We start from the raw sequence: 16,529 nt of genomic DNA, 5'->3' as shown, positions 1-16,529 counted from the left end.
CCCTCCATCCCACCTTCACCCCTCTCCACTCCACCCTCCACCCCACCTCCTACCTCCACCCCCCTCCCACCTTCACCCCACCTTCACCCCTCCACCCCTCCACCCCACCTTCCACCTCCACCCCACCTCCACCCCTCCATCCCACCTCCCACCTCCCCCCCTCCACCCCACCTTCACCCCTCCACCCCTCCACCCCACCCTCCACCTCCACCCCTCCATCCCACCTTCACCCCTCCACCGCACCTTTCACCCCACCTCCCACTCCCGCACTGAGGAGAGAACCAGAGGCTTGGGGGCATTGCAGGGCCTCAGGTATGCAGAGACCTGGGTGAGGTACTCCAGGAAGCACAGACTTGCAGGTGGGGACAGTGAAGCTGGAGCGGAGAGAGAGTGCCTCTGTGACAGCTGGAGCTCCTGAGAGTCCACCTCCGGAGGGGGCTCCTCGGAAGGGGGCTGGCCCAGACCCCTCACCTCCCGCTCACACTCACATCCCTCCTCCCACCACGCCCCGCTGTCAGACACTGGACTCAGGAAACAGGGCCGGCGGCTTTGGATACAAAACTGTAAACACGAGTCTTTAAAATGACAGAGGCCTCCGTGGCCCCAAACTCTGAGCCAGAGGCCCCCACCAAGGGACCCCAAGGGACCGCACCTCCGCCCACTCTGTCCTCCCTTCCCAGCCGCCCCCCGTCCCCCACCGGCCGGCGCACTGGGCGCTGGGGGCAGGCTGGGCGCGCTGGGGGCCGGCTGGGGCGCCGGGCTGCGAGTCCGTGGTCCGAGGGGATTCCTGAGATGAAGAAGCGGCCCGCGGCGCCCTCACCCCCCCACCCCCGCCCCGGCCGGGGCACTCGCCAAACCCGGCCCTGGGGGGAGCCCGCCCCCACCCCATCCCATGCAAGCCGCGCGGGCCCCGTCACGTGCCCAGGGCGTCGCGCGTGGGCGAGGGCCCGTGGGGGCGGCCGGGCGGGCCGTGCAGCGGCGGGGGCGGCGGCACCGAGTTGCGCTGCGGCGGCGGCGGCTGCAGCTCCAGCGCGAGCGCGGGCGGCGGGAAGTCCCGCACCTGGCGGCGGTACTCGAGGAAGGTGCAGGCCTTGGTGGCCAGCGCCACCACGTTCTTGCCCACGAAGATGGCCGAGACGCGACTGTCGCGGAAGAGCGCCATGTTGGCGGCACGCGCCAGCACGGCCACCACGTTGACGGTGGCGAGGCTGAGCACGGGGTAGAGCATCATCTTCTGCGGCGCGATGTGCTCGCCCTGCATGCTGACCTCGCTGAGCGCCACGCACGGCAGCACCAGCAGCAGCATGTAGCAGTAGAAGAAGGTGAGGCCCTCGGCCCACAGCGGCAGCCCGGTGCGCGGCGGCTCCCACAGATTGGCCTGCATGTCCAGCAGGTCCAGCAGGTCCAGCGCCACCCAGAAGAGGCGGCCGCGCAGGTCCTCGCGCTTGCGGAAGGTGCGCACGTACTCCATGCGGTCGAGCGCCACCAGCAGCAGGAACAGGCCGGGCACGCACACCGACAGCAGCAGCGTCAGTGCCTTGCGCGCCACCGGGTCGGCCGCGCCCCGCCGCGCCGCCTTGTAGTTCTGGAAGATGAAGTAGAGCTTGATCTCCAGCACGAAGATGTACAGGAACCAGAGGATCATGGCGTAGCCGCGCTTGGCCGTGCGCACCTCGGCGCCCACCCACACGGCCACGTAGCGCAGCACCAGCAGGAAGCACACGTCGCCCACCAGCACGATGATGCACACGCCGATCTTGCGCGGGCCCTGGTTCTGCTCCACCAGGTACGCGTCCATGACCGCCATGCTGCCCATGATCACCAGCGTGGTCAGGCACACGTGGCGCCGGTCCGGGGGCGGCAGCACCATGGTCGGCCGCCGGGGCCCCGGCCTGGGCGCGCGTGGCCCCCACGCGAGGCGGGACGAGGCCCTGCGGCGGCGGAGGCGGCGGCGGCGGCGCTCAGCCCGCGGGCATGGCGCGACGGGACCCGTCCAGCCGCTCTGAGGGCGCCACCGCTGCCGGCCGGCGAGCTCGGAACCTGGGGAAGACCAGAGGGGACGGTAAGGGCGCAGCCCGGGGGACAGCCTCCGCCCTCCCCTCCCCTCCCCCCCGCCCCCGCGACACGCTTCCCGCGCGGGGCGCTGTCCCCACGCGGGGGCGCCGGGGGGCTTCTGTCGCACGCACGCGCCGGTGCGCTCGCGGGGACCCGGAGACGGGAGCGGGGCCTCCAGGGGGCGCTGCAGCTCTGCCTGAGACCCGAGACCGGGTTCCCGCGGCCGCCGGGAAGGAAATGGAACGGAAGTGGTTTCTCCCGGCCGCGCGCATCCCCGGGCCCCGGCGGTTTGCCCCTGCTGGGCCCACGCCGTCGGCCCGCCGGCGTCCTCTCGCCCCCGGGCGCCTTGCTGGGCGGGAAGCGGGCCTGTGGCCTCAGCTCTGTGCGCTCCCGGAGTCCCCGAGGCCCGCGGAGGCCCAGGCCCCTTCCCTGGGCGCTGCGCCGGCGCTCCGGGCGTGTTTTCTGGTCCAGGACTGAGGGTCATCCAAGTGCTGAGGATCCCCTCCCACAGGCATCGCCACCCCTACCTCGGCGGACTCGGTGCCCCCACACACCCGTCCACAGGCCGTGGACCATTCCCTGCCCCGTCTCACCAGGGCTCCCATTGCCTACGGAGGCTCGTGCCAGTGGCCGCCTGTCCCGCCACGTACGCTGCCCTGCTCCCCGCGAAAGGGTGGCCCTCTGCCACTCCCCCCCCCACCCCCGCACCTTTGGGGCCATCTCAGGAAGCCCGCCCTGCGCTCTCGCCCACGGGGACCTTCTTTGCGCTCTGCAGACCCCTATACTTCTCACACCCTTGGCATTGTCGTGACTGTGCTGGTCAGAGTCCCACACCAGACTGGGTCCCCACACCTGGGCCCGCACCCGTCACCCACTGAAAGTCACTTTGCAGACTTACTTCCACTCACTTCCAGCGAGGCCCCCTCAGCCCGCCTCTCCCCTCTGCAGCACCCCTGGCCCTGGGCTCTGTTTACTGCCCTGTCTAGACAAGGACATAAAATTTGATGTCCCCTGTGCCTGTGAAGCCTGCCCCTAGTGACACCACCGCCCTCAAGACTGAGGAAGGAGGCCCTCCTCCAAATCCACACCCCCACTCCTGAACTCAACACGGCTGCTGCCCCACCCAGGGGTCCCTGCAGCCACACACAGGACCCCCCACACTGTGACCTCAGACACCTCCAGCGCAGGGGTCCTTGGGGGGGGGGGGTCATAGTACCACGTCCCTACCAAAACAGTGTCTGGAGCCCCTGCTCCCCACCCACACCACACCCTCACCCCATTTTCAGCCACCAGGTGGGCACGCCTGACCCAAGGGGCCTCCTCCCACCCTGCCTCCTCTGGCTCCAACAGCGGCCTGGGAATGGCCTTCCTCCCAGCCCTTGGCCAGGCCAAATAGCCAGAGAGCCGCTGCACCGCTCACCCCTCCCCATCTACTGCTTGGCCTTCTCGTTCCCTCTCTCAGCCACTCATCAAACCCGGGTTGACGATGCCAGGACAGACCCCATCCCCACGAGAGCTCGCAGGGGCATCCCCCGCCCCCGCCCCAGAAAGCCGGAGCCAGGGCCTGACCACCGCTCCCGCACACACCCTGCCCGGCCTCTCCCTGGGGAGCTGGCCCCAGGCCCTCCTGCCCTGGCTTGTCCTGGGCCTGCCCGCCCCCTCCCCGAGCCGCCCCTTCGGTGCCCACCGATGGGGGCGGACAGGAAGGGGCCGCCAGCGCCGACCAGACCCAGGCTGCCCCAGACAGGCTGCGTCTCCGCCCTTCTGCCCAAGCCGGGCCCGGCCCTGCAGCGCCGCTGCGCATCCCAGCCCCTGCGCCCGACCCCCCGCTCGCCCCGCTCGCATCCACCCCCCCCCCCCCCCCCCGGCCCCGCGCCTACCCACCGCCGGCCCGCCGAGCCTCCGCGCCGGGCCGAGGCCGCGCTCCCTGCGCCGTGCTCGCTCCCCTCGCGGCTCTCGGCGCGGCCCCCGCCGAGGCCCCGCCCCCGCCCGAGGCCCCGCCCCGCGCGGTGGGGGTCCCGGCGCCCCGCCCCCCCGCAGCACCGGTTGCCACGGCGACAGCCCGGCGCCGCAGGGGTGCCGGCGACCGCTGGCCCCGGGGAGCTGGACACCGCCGGACCCGCGCGCCATCCCCGGGAAGCCCCTGCACCCTGCTTCACCCCACAGCCGGGTCTTCAGTCCCGCTCACGCCCTGAAATCCCGCTGCGGCCCCACCCAGGCCGCCCACCAGGGTGACCCCACTCGCCCTCAACAGGCAGCCCGAGGACCCCGTTCCTTGCCGCGGAGCTGGTCTGGACGCGGGGCCGGGTTGACCACCGGCCCTGTGCAAGCGGCCTGTGGGGACAGTGCGGTGGGTGTCGGTGCCGCGTCCCAAAGAGCCCCGGGTCCCGGATATCTCCAGCCTTCCTGGCCTCCTTCGGAGGATGGGAGACAAGAGCAGCCGGTGGCCTTCGTCTTCAGCCATCCAGGCGCTCGTTCGGGTTTGGAGGCTCAGGCTTCCTTCCTCCAACCCCGGTCACCACGGTGTCCTCACGGAGCCTCCACACGCACACTCCAGCCCCTCCGCCTTAGGGTGGAGGAGGGGAGCCCACCTAATGCCTGCTCTCCCACGTCCCACGTCCCTCCGACAGAGGAGGAGAGAAGCGTCAGAGAGGTGCAGGGGCACCGGGCATCCCCCTGATGCAAAGGGGTGAGGCACGACTCACACCAGGTCTGCTTACACTGAGGCCCTGAGCTGTGCTTGGGTCCACACGGGTGATGCGGTCTGCGCAGGAGACTACGGGACTGCCACCCTCCCTCGGCACCGGGGGGCGGGGAAATCTCTGGCCCAAGGGAAGCCAGGACCCCCGGCTGCCCAGGCCACCAACCCACAAGAAGCACAGATGAGGTGCTGTGAGAACTTACTGCAGTGAACCCCTCCGGGTGGCTGCTTGGGAGATACCAGCCCCCACATCTGCTTTCACTGGCAGGAACCTGTGTGGTCAGGACCCTGAAGCTGTCTTTGTACCCAGGGAGGGGCCCCAGACCCCTCAGGGTGGATCCTCTCCCCCAGAAGCCTCCAGAAGCCCCCTGCCTCAAGGCACAAAAGGCAATACGAAGGGAGGTGGGGAGAAGGCCCAGGGCACACGACCCCCACCGCCTCCGCCCCAGGGAGCACCAGCTGCACCCTGGCAGCCCCAGGAGGCAGAGGAGGGACGGGCTGCGTAGGAAGAGACCAGAAGCACCTCCCTGTGGCCTCCACTGTCGGGAAGGAGCTGCCCCCTCAGCCCCTGCAGCCTCTCCCCTCTGCCCTGCCCACCTCACCCTCACCCTGCCCACCTCGCCCACCTCACCCCTCTGCCCTGCCCACCTCACCCAAGTGCTCTAAAAGCCCAGTCCTTAGCCTCAAACCTGCCAATCTGCTCCGGGGCTCTGCACACCTCCTGCCCCACCCCCAGCGCGCCCTGGCGACTCTGCGCTGACCTCACAGCGCTCCCCCTCCTGGCTCTCCCCTTTGTGTTAACATCGCCTGGGCGTGGAGGCGTGGCCCTCGAGGGTGGGCCCAGAGCGGGTGAGGACGGTTAGGACCAGGACGCCAGGGTGGCACCTCGGCCTCTGGCGGCCGCCAGCAACCCCTCCCCTTCCTTGGCTTGTGGACGCACCACTCCCATCCGCCTCGGACATCACGCGGCCTTTCCCTGTGCATCTGTCTTCTTCTCGTGAAAACATGTGATGTTGGAAAGGCCCACCCAGTGACCTCATCCTAACTTGATGGCAACTGCAAAGTTCTCGTTTCCAAATGAGGTTGCATTTGGACGTTCCAGGGGTCAGGACTTAAACATATCTTTGGGGAGACATAGTTTCACCCGTGATGGACCTTCCCAACTTGCCAGTCTGACTGTGACCCCCTCACAAGGCGTCCCCATGGCCTTGACAAGAGGACCAAGCTCCCGGGCCTGGCTGTAGAGCTGCCCCCAGCCTGGCCCTGCCGGCCCCCCCAGCCATTATCTCTCAAGACAGCCCCTCACGGCCTTGCCAGGCTTGTTTCCCCCCCTCCCCCGGGTACACCGTCTCAGAGGCTCCCCTGGCTGGAACACCACTGCCCTGAACCGGGGTGGCATCCCCAACACCGTGCACTTCACTCCAGGCCTGGCCTCCATCCAGCTGTCCTGCCGCACTGGGGTCTGGCCGCCCGCCTTAGCCGCAGCCCCTCGCCACCGGCCATCACGCCATGCAGTCATGAGGATGGGCTCCATGCCCCCCACCTGCCTGGAAGGCTGACGGAGCTGCACCAGATCCACAGAGGGACCGTGGGGGGCTCATGGGTGCCTGGGGTCCCTCAGGAGCGAGAGCAACTTCACGTCTCTGATACCTGTGCCAGGTGAACTGTGTGCTGATCATCAGGCTCCCGGAGGCCCAGAGTGGGTGGGGTCACAGCCCGGGTAGGGGGGGGGGGCTGCCCATCTCCGGCTCTGATCTTGGCTGCCCGTGCCCGGCGGAAGCACGTGAAACCCCGCGGAGAGAGCAGCGTCTCCGTTGAAGGCCTCAGTTATCCCACAAGTGATTTTTCAAACACCGCAGGCTGCCAGACTGGACTCCAGGAGCCAGCCGGCAGAAACACAGACTGAACCCCACAGAGACGAACCCCAGACACGCGAGAGGCTGGAGGGATCAGGCGTGGTCCAGCACGGGGCCCTGGAAACGATGTGACGGACGAGACGGGGGGGGGGAAGCACCAAACAGAAATTGTAGGGCTAAGAAACACAATAACCGAAATTAAGAGTCAAAGGGAGTGTGAACGGCAGAGTGGACGCACTGGGGAAGGCCTAAGGACGGGGACGGCAGGAGGAGCTGTGCGTTCTGAAGCATGGAGCCCGGGGCGGGGCCCCCCGGGCGGGGAGTTCTGCTCCGTGCACGCCTGGAAGCCCAGGGCCGCGAGCAAGGCACAGCAGTACTCTGAGGAGTTTCTGTCTGTGCTGAAAGATGTCAAAGCCTGAGTCCAAGTGGCCCGACCAACCGTAGCATCATCACAATAAACCCCACACCTGCACACACGTCATGTAACCTTTGTCTTTGGTGAAGACCGGAGAGAAAATCTGGAAGGCAGTCAGGTGGCAGAAGCCTGAGAGTTGTGCGACAGCTGACTTCTCAGCTGCAACAGCACGACCCAGGAGACAACGGGACGGTGGCTTTGACCCACCGCAGGAAAGTGCCGGCTGTGGTCGGCAGAGGAATGGCCCCAGAGAGGTCCACGTCCTAATCCCCCAAACCTGTGATCACGTTACGTTAGGCAACTGGGATTTTGCAGGTGTGATGACGTTACGGGCCTGACAGGGGAGGTTGTCCAGGGTCATCGGTGGGTCCGGCGTCATCACAAGGAGGTGGGGGGGGGGTGGCGGGAGAGTCAGAGAGGCACTGTGAGGCCCCAAGCCCGGGCAGGGATGACGGAGGAGGGGCCGTGAGCCCAGGAGTGCCGGCGGCCCCTAGAAGCTGGGGAAGCAGGATGACAGAGCCTCCAGAAGCAGCCGTCCTCGATTTTAGCACACTGAGACCGCCACCTTCCACAGCTGTAAGGTAGTAGACGGGCGTCGCTTGCAGTGCGAGGGGGTGCGTTACAGCAGCAACAGGGAAGGAAGGAGTGAGCTGCTGGCCCGAAATCACTCTTTACTCAGACAAACGAGAACCGAGAGAGTTTGGAGCAGGCCTGCAGCAAAAACAGTGTAAAAGTTGCCCTTTAGGCGAAGAAAATAAGGGCGGGGAGGAAAGAGCGGAGAAGGTGTCTGTCATAGTGGGAAAAATGCTGAGATGTAGTGACGTGTAGAAAACGCAACGTCGAAATGTGAACCGACAACGTATAAAGCAAGAAGGAAACAGAAGACAGTGTCGACGAGCTCCAGAAGCACCAAGCTGAAGCACCAAGGAACAGGAACACACTGTAGGGAGAAGCTCACCAAGCTGGCTTTAAGAGTCAACCCAAAACAAAACAAAAGGGGGGTGGGGCGTGGAAACAGAGCAGCTGCAGAAATGAGGAAACTTTTTTAACAGGCAGATTTAAACACCATCGTATCAGTAGTCGCATCAAATGTAAACGGACTAAACTTTCCCATTGAAAGGCCAAGACGATCGCTCTGATTTTTTCAAAAAAGAAAAGCAAAACGACAAAACAGACCTTGTTTACAAGGAACACATGAAAGCCATGAGAAAGGAAAGGAAGAGACGCGGTCTGGAAATACGCCCCGGAAGCAACGGTTCCAGAGCAGCTGCGGTGAGTCGCTGCGCGGTACGTGCTCCCACCCTGGAGTGCTGCGTGGGGGGTGCTCAGGCTGAGTCATCACGGTGCCTGCCGGCACCTGCCAGCGGCCTAGGGCAAGTGTGTGTTTACACCCACACCCCGGCAAAGAACCATCCAACGTGGCTACACAGGAAGAGTTGCCGAGTCGAGCCCAGGGTCTTACGTTTGTTCGTTGCCTTCTTCTTTTCGTGTCCTGGGTCCCCTCTTGGGGCGAGACAGAGCAGACGTGGCCGACTCTGTCTCTCCCACTGGACGCAGCAATTAAAGGAGGACCGTGCATGGCTCACGCGAGGACCCAGCAAAGTCGTAACGGGCCGACTGTGGGAAGAGCCAGAATTTGAAGCACTACCGAAGTGGGGGTGGGTCTCGGGCCCTCCCTCCACACCCCCTGGCCTGGACTCACCCCAGCCTGAAAGCTAGAAATGGGGCTGGGGACGTGGACAGAGAAAGCTCCAGGGGAGCTCTCTAGTTCAGGCTCAGGGGGCAGGAGAGAAAGGGGCGTCCTGATGCTCCCTGAGGCTGGGGGAGCTCCGGGCAGAGTGTCGGAGTGGGGGTGGTTCTCTTCTCCCTCACACCTGCCCCCAGGCGACCCCCCACCCAGCCTGCAGTGGAGGCACCAGTTCACATGTGCCTTGCGAGGGAGAAAACCTTCCTCTCCCGTGGGAGGAGACGTGGTCCCCAGAGGGCGGGAAGGGGAGAGAGCCAAGCGCTGCCCTCTGTCCAAGTCGCAGGCGCCGTCACAGGGAGTGTGCAGGAGGCGGGGTGACCAAAGCCGCAGACTCTGCCAGAGGACTGCAAAGGGGAGCCCCGGGGAGCCAGAAAGTATCCAGAAAGCATCCCCATGACGTTCGTGCCTTCTGGGCTCACCCCAAGCTGTGTGTGCCTCCCAGGTCTGTGCACTGAGCTACAGGACAGACCACAGCCGAGTCCCATACCGGCCACCGGGGGTAGTGCCCACACAGGACGGATCCAGGTAACATTGTAAAGGCTTTGAAAACCGCTGGCATTGAAACCACAACCCACAGAGGGCTGGGCCGATGGCGTGCTAAAAAAAAATGTCAACACTCCCAGTGGGATTTTTAGAAGAGCAGGTATTCATAACATAATCTCTGAGCGTGCAGGATACTATCTAGAATTATCCTGCGTGTGAGGAACCAGCACATCCAACGCACAAGAGAGAAGAAAATCAAAGCCCCAGGGCAAACATGACACAAAACCCTCAACAAAATATTAGCAAATAATATCTCCAAGGCACCACAGCCACACAGAGGGTATCCCAGGAATGCAAGGCTGGCTCAAGTCAGGAAAACAAATCCGTGCGAGCCACCATATTCACAGTCTAAAGAAGAAACCACACGATCATGTCAACTGATGCAGAGAAAGCATTTGACAGAATTCAACATCCATCCACGATAAATACTCTGAGCAAACAAGAGATAGAAGGGTATTTACTGACTCTAACAAAGGGCACCTACAAAGGGCAAAAACAGAAACAGACAAAACTGAAATACTTAGTCCCGAAGGACTGGATGCTTGCCTTAATTACATATTAATTAACAACATACTTTTAGGTCATTTTACAGTAATCTGGCCCATGCCGTTCTGACTGAGCAATAAAAATTAATGGCACCAGGGGTGCCAGGGTGGCTCAGTCAGTTAAGCATCCGACTTCAGCTCAGGTCATGATCTCGTGATTTGTGAGTTCAAGCCCTGCATCGGGCTCTGTGCTGACAGCTCAGAGCCTGGAGCCCGTTTCGGATTCTGTGTCTCCCTCTCTCTCTGCTCCTCCCCCACTCATTTTCTCTCTCTCTCTCTCTCTCTCTCTCTCAAAAATAAATAAACATTAAAAAAAATTAATGGCACAAATAGTGGGGCTTCCTGGGCTGTTGTGCTGAGAAGGCACAGCATCTCTTGTGTGATATCTGTGCCCAACAGTCAGGGGAGACATGATTGAGGGGTGTTCTACATACTGGTCATGGAAGTCAGAAACACACAGAAGAACATTCCAGATGAAAGAAGACAAGGGAGAGGTGACGGCCAGATGCACACATGAGCCAGGACCGGTCGTAGCCCCATGAAGGACGTCACCAGGACAGTGACGAAGTTTGCATGGCATCTGCCAATGACATGGGGATGTCGGATCAGGGGTGGTTTCCTGATTTTGGAGGTAGAACCGAGGTTATGTAGGAGAAAGTCCTTTGCTTCCGGAACCCTCTGAGCTGTAAGGGAAATAGGTGGTGTGTCTGCAGCGCGTCCCCAAAGGTGCACAGGAGATCTACACGTACGAATATAGGTGAGTGTATGTGTACCACACATATTACGTGTGTGTGTGTGCGTGTGTGTTCTGTGAATGCGGAGACAGAGCAGAGCCGCGAAGTGTTGACATTTGGGGAATGTGCGTGCTATTTCTGCAGGCTCTTTATCTGAAATCATTTCTTAAATGAAAGGCTTAAAAAATCAAACCGTTCTTCACATGAACGATTAAATGAAAAAATAAGATCACATCAGTAGAATCAAGAAACATTTAATAGAAGTCAATAAGCTGTTCGTGATGTATTTTTTAAAAGCCTTCAGTAGATTAAGAATGGAAGGGGATTTTTTAATCTGATAAAATGCATCGAGAAGGATCCCTCGCGAAGAGCAATCTTTCTAATGAAGAGTTGGAAACATCCTCTTTGAGACAGAGCAGACAGCTACCGGCGCGGCTGGGCTCTCTGTCCCCGAAGCTCCGGACACAGGAGCTTCTTCCAAGAAGCAAGGAAGCAAAACAGAAGAAGTAAGAGCTGGAGATAAGGAAACGAAGCTGTCATTAGTTTGAGCAGGTGATATGATTTGTGCTTGGAGAAGTCTATAGAACCGAGAGAACAAATGTTTGCAATTAATAAGTGAGTTTAGCAAGATTGTTTGTACCAGGGCAGTATGTAGCAGTCAGTCGTGGGGGCGCCCGGGTGGCTCAGTTGGTTAAGCGTCCAACTTCAGCTCGCAGTTTGTGAGTCCGAGCCCCCGCGTCGGGCTCTGTGCTGACAGCTCAGAGCCTGGAGCCTGCTTTGGATTCTGTCTCCCTCTCTCTCTGCCCCTTCCCGCTCGCTCTCTCTCTCTCAAAAATAAATCAACGTTAAAAAAAATTTCAAAATGAATAAAACTGTTTAAAACCTTTTTTAAATAAGTCAGTTACATTTCTATAGTTTTCAACAGTTAGAAAATGAAATTTATATGTGTGTGTATATGTAACATATATCAGGTATGTGTGTATGTATATGCATATATAATGTTTAACGGATGTACATATATGCATTTATGCATACCGTTCATAATACAAGTAATATATCTAATAAAGGAAGAACACCTCTGTGCAGAAAACAAGAAAACATCATGAGATAAATTACCCCTAAGTAGATGGAGATGTGCTCACAAACAGGAAGAATCCGCGTTTATAGAGATAACACATCTCCTCAAACGGGTCAATACACACGATGTAATCGCAAGCAAAATCTCAACAGGTTTCACTGCTATTTGACGAACTCGCTGTGAGATGTGTATGGAAATGCACAGAGCCAAGGAGAACCCAAGCCTTCGTGCAGTAGACCAGGGTGGCAAACTCACCCAGAACGCCGCCCACTGTGAGGCGGGAGGAGTCAGCGCCTCGGGGCCCGGGGAACAGAGGGGCACCGTCTGGAAGGGCACTGCGCAGCCGTGCGGACAGGTGACCTCCCTGCAGACGGTACCAGGACAGGGGCTGTCCACACGGTGGGAGCGGGGAAGAGCCAAAATTCCTACAGCTGTGCTCTGAAGAGTGACGTCACTCTAAATCACATATTTTTAAAAGGTGAAAAGCAGTCCCACGCGACTTGTCATTCCAGGGGCAAAGTCAGGAAGGGAGCCCTAGGAGAGGGCAAGATGCAAGAGAATAACTTTCTGACTCTGGAGTTGGAAAAAAAAATTGTGGGTTTTTTTTAAATATTTTTTATTTTTGAGAGACAGAGACAGAGGGCAAGCGGGGAAGGGGCAGAGAGAGGAGACACCGAATCTGAAGCAGCCCCGGGCTCTGAGCTGTCAGCACAGAGCCCAACCTGGGGCTCAAACCAAAAAGCCATGGAGATCATGACCTGAGCCAAAGTCGGACGCCTAACCGACTGAGCCACCCAGGCGACCCGGAGTTGGAAAAGATTTTAAAGGGGACACAAAAAGCAGTAGTGATAAAAAGAAAAGAGTGATAAATTGGATCGCATGAACTTCAGGAGCTTCTGCTCATCAAAAGACACCACTGAGGAGGCGAGAAGGCAAGTCACAGGGAGACGCTTTGTGCAGCGCTAATGAGCGACAGGGGACGCCCATCGGGGACATACCAAGAACCTCTGCGTGTTAGTAGGAAGGAAGACAACCAAAGGGGGGGAAACGCGGGCAAACGCAAACAGGCACTTCCCAAAGGGTCGGTGAGGGACGGCCAGCGTATCTCGCCACCAGGAAAGAGACACAGCGAGAGCCCGACGGTCGGAAGAGCCGAGGCCGTCCAGACGGTACATCGTAACGTGCAGCGATAAAGCGAGTGAGTCAAACAGCTACGCGCAGCAGCCAGTGCGAAGTTCGCGGACACAGCCCCGAGAGGTGAGGCCGGACGCCGCGGGGCTGCCCGAAGCTCCAGCACCAGACGGAAGCGGGTCACAGCGTTAGAGCCGCGGGGCTCGCGTGAGCGTGCGGAGAAGCCCAGGCCGAAGGGCCCTGGAGCTACGCGGCCGCGGTCCCCTTCCGGCCCCGCGAGGTGGCTCCCTGGTCGCCTTCGCGTCCGGAGAGGTGGCCGTGCGGGAGCTCACCCTGGGGTAGTTCGCGGAGCTCGACACCAAGTATTTGCGCTTTTCTGCACATGTGCTGTGGCTCACGATGAGAATGCGCCGGGGCTCGGTGAGTGGAAAGTCGGACTCTTGGTTTTGGCTCCGGTCGTGGTCTCACGGTCATGATCTCACGGTCATGGGATGGAGCCCCAAGTTGGGCTCCACACTGAGCATGGAGCCTGCTTGGGATTTTCTCTCTCTCTGCCCCCCCCCCCCTTCACACTTTTTCTCTGTCAAAATAACATTTTTTAAAAAAATAAATAAAATCTTTTTTTAAAAAGTCATCTGGTAGATAAACATGAGAACAGCTTTTAGATTAAGAGCAACTGCCATAAGAAAAAAAAAATACATGATGTTTAAGCCAACAGAAGAAAACTGGATCGCCCAGTGGAAAGCAGAAAATAAGAAAAAGAAGGGGGTGGGGGCGCCTGGGCGGCTCAGTCTGCTAAGGGTCCAACGTCAGATCAGGTCATGGTCTCGCTGTCCTGTCTGGTTGGTGAGTTCAAGCCCCACATCAGGCTCTGTGCTGACAGCTCAGAGCCTGGAGCCTGCTTCGGATTCTGTGTCTCCCTGTCTGTCTGCCCCTCCCCTGCTCATTCTCTCTGTCTCTCTGTCTGTCTCTCTCTCCCCCTCAAAAATAAATAAAATTGAAGAAGAAGAGGAAGAAGAAGAAGAAGAAGAAGAAGAAGAAGAAGAAGAAAGGAAAGAAAGAAAGAAAGAAAGAAAGGGAAGGAGAAGAAGAAGAAAGAAGAAGAAGAGAAGGCAGCACCTGGGTGGCTCAGTTGGTTGAGCATCTGACTTCAGTTCAGGTCATGATCTCATGGTTCATTGGTTCGAGCCCCATGTCGGGCTCTGTGCTGACAGCTCAGAACCTGCTTGGGATTCTCTCTGGCTCCGTCTCTCCCTGCCCCTCCCCTACTCGTGCTCTCTCTCTCTCCCTCAAAATAAATAAATAAACTTGAAAAAAAAAGGAAAAGAAGGAAACAAAAGTAAATTCCAGATAAAAATAAAATGCGAAGTCCTGTAATCAGTGTACAATTAATCAGAGAAAACACAGAGACTGTGGGGTGCGGCTACCCAGTTGGAAGGGTGTGTGAGTCTTCACCTTGGGGTTGTGGGTTCAAGCCCCACACTGGGTGTAGACATGACTTTAAAAAATTAAAAAAAAAAACAGTGACTCTTAATGTTGGAATAAAATAAGTCAACAATATGCTGTATTAAAAAAAAAAACAACAGGGGCGCCTGGGTGGCTCAGTCAGTTAAGCGGCCAACTTCAGCTCAGGTCATGATCTCACGGTCCGTGAGTTCGAGCCCCGCGTCGGGCTCTGTGCTGACAGCTCAGAGCCTGGAGCCCGCTTCAGATTCTGTGTCTCCCTCTCTCTCTGACCCTCCCCTGCTCATACTCTGTCTCTCTCTGTCTCAAAAATAAATAAACGTTAAAAAAAATTTTTTTAAAAAATGGTTTGTTTTAAGACACAGTAAGGTTAGAAAATAAAGGACAGACCCGCCTATACCATGCAAATATGAACCAATAGAGGGCTCCAACATCATCTCGGGATACAACCAAATATACTTTAGAGCAGAAAAATAGCGTAAAGCACGCAGAATGAAATTATGTGCTGGTAAAAAGGAACAATAAAACAAGATTTATCTCTTATAAATATATAAATACCTAACAATGTAGCCTCAAAGTATGCCAAGCAATAATTAACAGAATGACCAGGGAAAGTAGATAAACCATTATTTAGGTTTTTCATATAAAGTACCAAAATTGTATTTAAATGTGGGCAGTTTATTCCTGGGCAGGTAAATATTAAAGAAATTGAAATAATAACCAAAATCTTCCCTTCTGGCAACCCCAAGTTCCAGATGGTTCTCCTAAATTTTCAAGGAACAGTGGTTGCTACCTTCACAGACTGTTCCAGAAAACAGATCGCAAAGGCGGTGACGAGGCCAACGTGATCTGGATTCCAAAACATAGTAAGGGAAGTGCAACGAGAAGAAGGAAAATGCAGCCGGTTTCATTTTGAACGTAGACAACGAACTCCCGAAGATTTTAGCGAAGCGAAACCAGCTGGATATTAAAAAGTTACACGATCACAGGCGCCTGGGTGGCTCAGTCGGTTGAGCGTCAGACTTCAGCTCAGGTCATGATCTCCCCGTTTGTGAATTCGAGCCCCGCGTCAGGCTCATGCTGCCAGCGCAGAGCCCGCTTTGGGTCCTCCTTCCCCCTCTCTCTCTGTCCCTCCCCTGCTTGAGCTCGCTCTCTCTCTCTCTCTCTCCCTCTCTCTCAAAAAATAAATAAACATTAAAAAAAAAAAAAGGTAAACGTCGTGATCAAACAGGGCTACTTACAGGAATACAAGGATGGCTCAACTTGGGGAAGCGTGTGGTGTAGTTAATGTATTTCATTATAAACGGGTGAAGGAGAAAATCATAAGATTGTCTTGATGAGTGAAGTTCATGATTCTGAAAAAGCTCTTAGGAAATTAAGAGTGGAAGAAAACTTTCTAAACGTTAGAAAACCAGGGGCGCCTGGGTGGCTGTTGGTTGAGCGTCAGACTCTTGATCTCGGCTCAGGTCATGATCTCGCCGTTGTGGGATCGAGCCCCGCGTTGGGCTCTGAGCAGACAGCGCGGAGCCTGCTTGGGATTCTCTCCCTCCCTCTCTGCCCCTCCCCCACTAATGCACTTGCTCTAAATTAGTTAATTAAATGTTACCGAACTCCATGCACGGAAAGCAGCGGTTGATGGAGAAACCTTGGGTTTGCACCCTTGCGGCGGGAGAATAAGGACAGCTGCCCCTCCCCGCTGCCGAGGGGTGAGGCGTTAACGCCGGGGCCACGATGAAACTGCAGCCATCTCAGAATGCTTCCGCCGAATCTCCTCCCGGCTCTGCTCCTCTGGCTGAGCCATCAAGTGGAAACAAGAGCCAGAAGCGGTGGTGAGTTGCGCACAAGGCTTTAAACCCGCACCACGTGGAGAGAAACGGAATGCAGGCCACAAACACCGGCGCTGGTGGGGGCCGCAGTTCCCGAACCGTGGGTCTCGGCACCCCCGGGCGCCACGGCGAATCCTCAGGGGCAGCACAAGGTGTCGTGAATTTTGAGGGAAACAGGTGAGCGCCACGAGCCGACACCCCCTCGTGGATCGCGGACCGGACCGCCCTGCTTTCCTTTCTGCGGTATCTCTGCAAAGCTGGTTTCACAGCAGCTGCTGTGATGAAGAGAGAGCAAATGCCAGGCCGAAATCCGCGTGGCTCAGCCAGTTCGGACGGCAGTGTCCAGTGTGAGGTCTGAAACTCCGGGGCGTTGACTTCAGGGGACAACCGCCCGCCGCTGCCGAGTCGAGTCCCCCCAGGGAAACGAGCCCCAT

At 58.4% G+C, this 16,529-nt stretch overlaps 2 protein-coding genes across 2 annotated transcripts; one reads left to right on the top strand and one right to left on the bottom strand.

Annotated features, from left to right (window-relative positions):
• Positions 1 to 548: 548 nt before the first annotated feature.
• On the bottom strand, positions 549 to 4,012 carry TMEM121 (transmembrane protein 121). Its single transcript, XM_043557143.1, has 2 exons — positions 3,940 to 4,012; positions 549 to 2,040 (listed from the first exon to the last, which is right to left on the bottom strand). Exon 2 carries the CDS (start codon positions 1,868 to 1,870, stop codon positions 914 to 916), a length of 957 nt encoding a protein of 318 aa, XP_043413078.1. The 5' UTR covers positions 1,871 to 2,040; positions 3,940 to 4,012; the 3' UTR covers positions 549 to 913.
• Positions 1,975 to 4,250, top strand: LOC122468129 (formin-like protein 20). Its single transcript, XM_043554562.1, has 3 exons — positions 1,975 to 2,062; positions 2,567 to 2,701; positions 3,724 to 4,250. Exons 1-3 carry the CDS (start codon positions 1,975 to 1,977, stop codon positions 4,248 to 4,250), a joined length of 750 nt encoding a protein of 249 aa, XP_043410497.1.
• The last annotated feature ends 12,279 nt before the right edge of the window (positions 4,251 to 16,529 follow it).

Source organism: Prionailurus bengalensis, chromosome B3 (genome assembly GCF_016509475.1).
Source record: "Prionailurus bengalensis isolate Pbe53 chromosome B3, Fcat_Pben_1.1_paternal_pri, whole genome shotgun sequence".
In the NCBI taxonomy this organism is placed as follows: Eukaryota; Metazoa; Chordata; class Mammalia; order Carnivora; family Felidae; genus Prionailurus; species Prionailurus bengalensis.
The sequence above is the reverse complement of the archived record's forward strand: the minus strand, read 5'-3'. Positions and strand labels throughout refer to the sequence as shown.